The sequence below is a fragment of the Poecilia formosa genome, unplaced genomic scaffold, assembly GCF_000485575.1.
Source record: "Poecilia formosa unplaced genomic scaffold, Poecilia_formosa-5.1.2 Scaffold90, whole genome shotgun sequence".
In the NCBI taxonomy this organism is placed as follows: Eukaryota; Metazoa; Chordata; class Actinopteri; order Cyprinodontiformes; family Poeciliidae; genus Poecilia; species Poecilia formosa.
Window position 1 is genome coordinate 636,906 of NW_006800029.1, and position 4,585 is coordinate 641,490.

The following is a 4,585-nucleotide window of genomic DNA, read 5'->3' on the forward strand; positions in this document are numbered from 1 at the left end:
TTAAGTTTTAAAACTAGCTTATTTTAAATTTATTTTCTCAACAATATATATATATATATATATATATATTGCATATATATAATATGCAATATATATAATTGCATATTATAATGAAGTATTATCCATATATGGATAATACTGGAGCCAAAGGTTGCAGACCCCCGTGCTTAACACATGACCTAAATCCAGTTGGGAATCTTGAAAACTGATGTTCACAGTCACTCTAGATTTAATCTGACTAAGATTGAACTATTTTGCAAAGACGTACTGGACTAAATTTTTGGATCTAGATGTGCAAAGTTAAAAACACTTGTTGGTGTCTCCATATAAACCCTGCTTTTCAGATTTAAGATTTTACTTCCTTTTTTCCCACTTAACAATTATGCTCTAGTCTATCTTTGTCTTTCACATGAAATCCCATTGAAATACATCAAAGTTTCTGGTTGTAAATTAACAAAATGTTAAAATTTTTAAAGAGGTGTGATTACTTTTCCAAGGCATTCTATATGTTTGAGTGAGTGAGCTGTAAACAGTCTGCCTACAGGTCAGAGACAGTCAGTCTAAATAGCACAGGGGTCCCTAAAATAGACAAGTGTTTATTTTTACTCCATCACCACACTTCTCCATGCGTCCCAGTCTCAGCTTAAACACTAAACATTTTAAACACTTTATGATTAAAAAGGCATGTTATAACAAAGCAGTAGTTCTAAAGGGTATTGTTGTTAGTGAGCTTATCAAAGGCATTGATGAGTTTAGCCCCAAAAAAAAAAAAGGATGATTTATGTAGAAATGAAAGGGTTAAGTCTCTGCGCTTTACTGCCAGGAGCACTTCTACGTTGTATGTCAAAATGCACCACAGAGCAACTGGCCTTGACAGCGTTTTGCAGTCTCTCACAATTTCTTTTTTCTTTTTTAACTTCTTTCTCTATTTTTTTTCCCTCTGTATTAATGTTTTCCCCACTCGTTTTGTCTTCTCGCTTCAGATCTTGTTGTTGCCCTAACATGCCCCTATGCTCTGGAGTTTGTCAGTTGCAGCCGTCAAAAGGTGTTGAGTTTCCACTCCCAACCAAGTCTCCTCCTCTCCTTGGTGCTCACTCCTTCTGCTCCACTCCCTTTGTGGCTATTAGGAGGCCCTGCCCTCCCCAACCAGTCACGTTGCATCAAGCGTGTCCCAGCAGATGAATATCTACTGCTGCAAGATCCTTTAGAAAACTCTGCGATCCTTGCAACTCACAGAATCACGACCACGACCAGATGCGTGAGTGGTGCTGTATGCAGAAAGTGTTGCTTATCGAAGCCTTGCTCAGAGCTGGAAGCTAAGAACAACATAAAGCAGTACAGTCTGCTGAGAAGAGAAAAGAAAGCATACAATAGCAGGCTTCCTCACCAGCTGTAGCTCAGTTTTGAAATCCCCATCATCTTGTGACTTCCTTCCTTCCTCTGTGCAGAGTTGCACACTCTGTGTCCACATAAATACATGCACTTGCGCACACACACACACACACACACAGCACGTTGTCTGCACGCACTTACAGCTTATGCCGGGGTCTTTGTTTATCCAAAAAGGTCACACCAGAAAATTGTGGGGGCAGGGTGTGTGCGTGCTCCACTTCAGCTCTGCCTGTAACACAAGGAGCGCAGAGAAACGGCGAGAGATACTCACAGAGGAAGTCTCAGTCACATGCACTTTATTTACTTTCCCCCCAGCACGACCAATCGATGTGACATATAGTGCAAGGTGAGCACACATAAAGAAAGGGAGTCCTGTCATGATTTTGGAGGCAGGACAAAAACAAGGTTAATCTGTATGTGTGGTGGAAAAAAAGAGAGTCTGCATAGGCAGCGTTTCTCAGGCCCAGCAGAGCAGAGCTACTGGTGTGGGTGTGAACGATGAGGGTAAACATCACCACGGCCCACAATCCTTTGCTCTTTTTCACCACTTGTGGAATTTTGACACAGAAATGCCAGAGGTCGCGGAGCTGGTTTATCAGAATTCCTCACACATGCTTTTCAGTTGTGAACCCTAGCTATCGCTGCAAACCAAGCACGTATACACACACGCTGTGCAAAAAAACCCGGCATTTATGAATGAGGACGTGCAGTCATAACACCTGCAGTGCATGCACAGCAAATCTTATACCTACAAAGGTCATTCAGGAAAACAAAACTTTGCTGGGCCTTTTTTTTTTTTAAACTTGGCTCTCGTCCAGATAATTCAGTCCATGCTTTGTCGCCCTGTTACCAAAGCAGTGGTGTGGAAATTTTAACAGGTTCATCCACTGCACAACTAACTGTTGTTGACTAGAAATCCAACGGACTGATAACAGAGTTTACACTGTCTTATCCTGCTCGGTTAAATTAGGTCAGGTTACAGCAAAGAGCAAGAGCTGTTAATGCATGTGCAAACCTCTGTGCATAAACACACAATCCATGCTCAGGCAGTTATTTGCATATTCCATTTTAGCAACAGTATACTTTTACACTTTGTATCACATGATGCATGTCGGTGATATTTATATACTAAGACGTAATAGTTAACAAAACAACATGAGACTTGCGATATATAGCAGAAAATGTTTAATTTAAGTCCGACTCCAGTGCAGCATGTGCATTCTGCAGTGCCTTGAAAAAGTATTCACACCCCTTGAACTTTGTAACATTCTGGACTGCAAATTAAAATGATTTTATCCTCTAACATCAAACCCGGGGCAGATAATTTTGTTTAAATTGAATCTTATTACTTAATAGAGTTTACCTGTGTGCAATTTAATCTGAAATGGTTGTTTTTTTGAGGGTTGCAACTTTTTTTTTTATTATTATTTTACAGAGCATTATAATTAAGATCAAGCAACACGCAGGAAGGGTCAGAGATACAGTTGCAGAAAAATTTAAGTTGCAGAGTTAAATAATGCTGCAACATCTGAACATCTGATGAACCACTCTCCAGTTTGCCATTTGACAATTGAAAGAGCTTGGCTCAAATGCAAACTTACCAAGACATAACAGTCTACCTATACTGACAAGCCAAGCCAGGAATTTAGCTAAGAAGCGGCCAATGAGCCCATCATCTCTCTGGAGGGGTTGCAGAGAGATCCAGAAGTAAAATCATTGCTGAAAAAAGCTATAAAAAGTTTGCAGTTTTCCATTAGCTAATACCATGCAGTGAACATGGTAAAAAAAAAAGAAAAAAAAAAAAAGTGCTCTTGTCAGATGAGACCAAAATAAAAATTTGCAAAGCAGTGATTAATAGGAGCTGATTACAAATGCATGCCCCACTGATTTTCATTTTTCAAGCACAAATTTGTGTGATTTTCCTTTCACCCGCCACAATTTTTTTTATGCAGCCTTCTAGACTCTAGAGGGACACTTTTATAGACCCTATTAGATAACTGTAGTGTGCATGAATATTATTTAATCAATCAAAGGGGAGCCATTCTTATCTGTGTTCTGACAAATTACATCATTGTATAAAGATGTTCAGTATTGTTGAATTTTAAGAAGTGAATGCAGAGGCAGCTACTTATAAATGTTTCAGCAGTTTGTTAATGTTTTTTTTTTTTCTCACTATACTCTGGCACAAGTGGTTTGAGGCACTGTTAGTAGGTGGAGACGTTGGCCCTTATGAACGCTGCAGTGAAATCTTATCACAAGATATGTCACCAGCAAACAACAGGATAGGTTTTGACTGTAGCTCTGTGCTATTAACTCATTAACTGACACCGTGCTGTGTTCTCGTCCTGTCTGTATGTGCCATCAGATTGCAGACACTTACTCCATCGTGTGCAAAACCCAGAAAAAAAAGCCTCCCATGGAGCACAACGGAGCAAAGACCCTTCCGCGCTCCTTCGGAGGGGGCAGGGGAAACCGAGGCCGAGGCCGAGGAGTCCAGGGGCAGGCCCGTTCTCAGGAGGAGCCATGCTACGAGCCTGTGGGGGACCGGTCCTGGTCCTCTCCCGTGGCCGAGTCAGACCCTGCATATGCGAGTATCGACGCCCACAGGAAACGTGAGCAGGGAGCAACCAATAACAGCACAGGTGGGGGTAGCGCCACTCTGAAGAGGAAGAAGCAAAGCCCTCCGCAGCAGCAGCAGCAGCAACATCAGGCAGCACCAGCAGCACTACAAGGCTCAGGGCCCATTGCTCCTCCAGTCAAAGGCCTCCCCGGTGGGGAAAACTTCTATGAAACCATCAGCGATGTAAAACAGGGAGGCAACACTTCTGGCACTACCACCATCTTCACCTTCAACGATGGGATGGAGATGTACGTCACCGGCCTGTAGCATCCTCGTAGAAATCCACTGGTCCAGATTTCATGGATCTTCAAGCAGGTTGCTGTACATAGACACAGGCCCTCTACAATCAATGAGGATCCATTTTGTGTTGACATCAGGTACAAACAGGGTCTTAATCCAGGTTCAGACTTCCTTCGATTGGTCTGCATTTCAGAACCAGCCTAAGCCTAGTCCAGCCCAAAAATGGACCAGATACATTTGAAGAAAAACAACAACAACATGGGTTGTTCGTATTAGGTTAAAAATGCACCACGCAGCTAGTGAATTTGTAAAAGCAGACGCCAGCGTCGCTTT

At 42.0% G+C, this 4,585-nt stretch overlaps 1 protein-coding gene across 4 annotated transcripts in view; it reads left to right on the forward strand.

Moving 5' to 3' along the window:
- Positions 1-4,511, forward strand: part of LOC103141841 (putative lysozyme-like protein) — a 49,000-nt gene extending 44,489 nt beyond the window's left edge. For all 4 annotated transcript variants that reach the window (XM_007557633.2, XM_007557632.2, XM_016674134.1 and 1 more), the window contains exon 9: positions 3,758-4,511. In XM_007557633.2, coding sequence (XP_007557695.1) covers positions 3,758-4,279 — 522 coding nt within the window. In that variant the 3' untranslated portion in view covers positions 4,280-4,511. The remainder of the gene's footprint in view (positions 1-3,757) is intronic.
- The last annotated feature ends 74 nt before the right edge of the window (positions 4,512-4,585 follow it).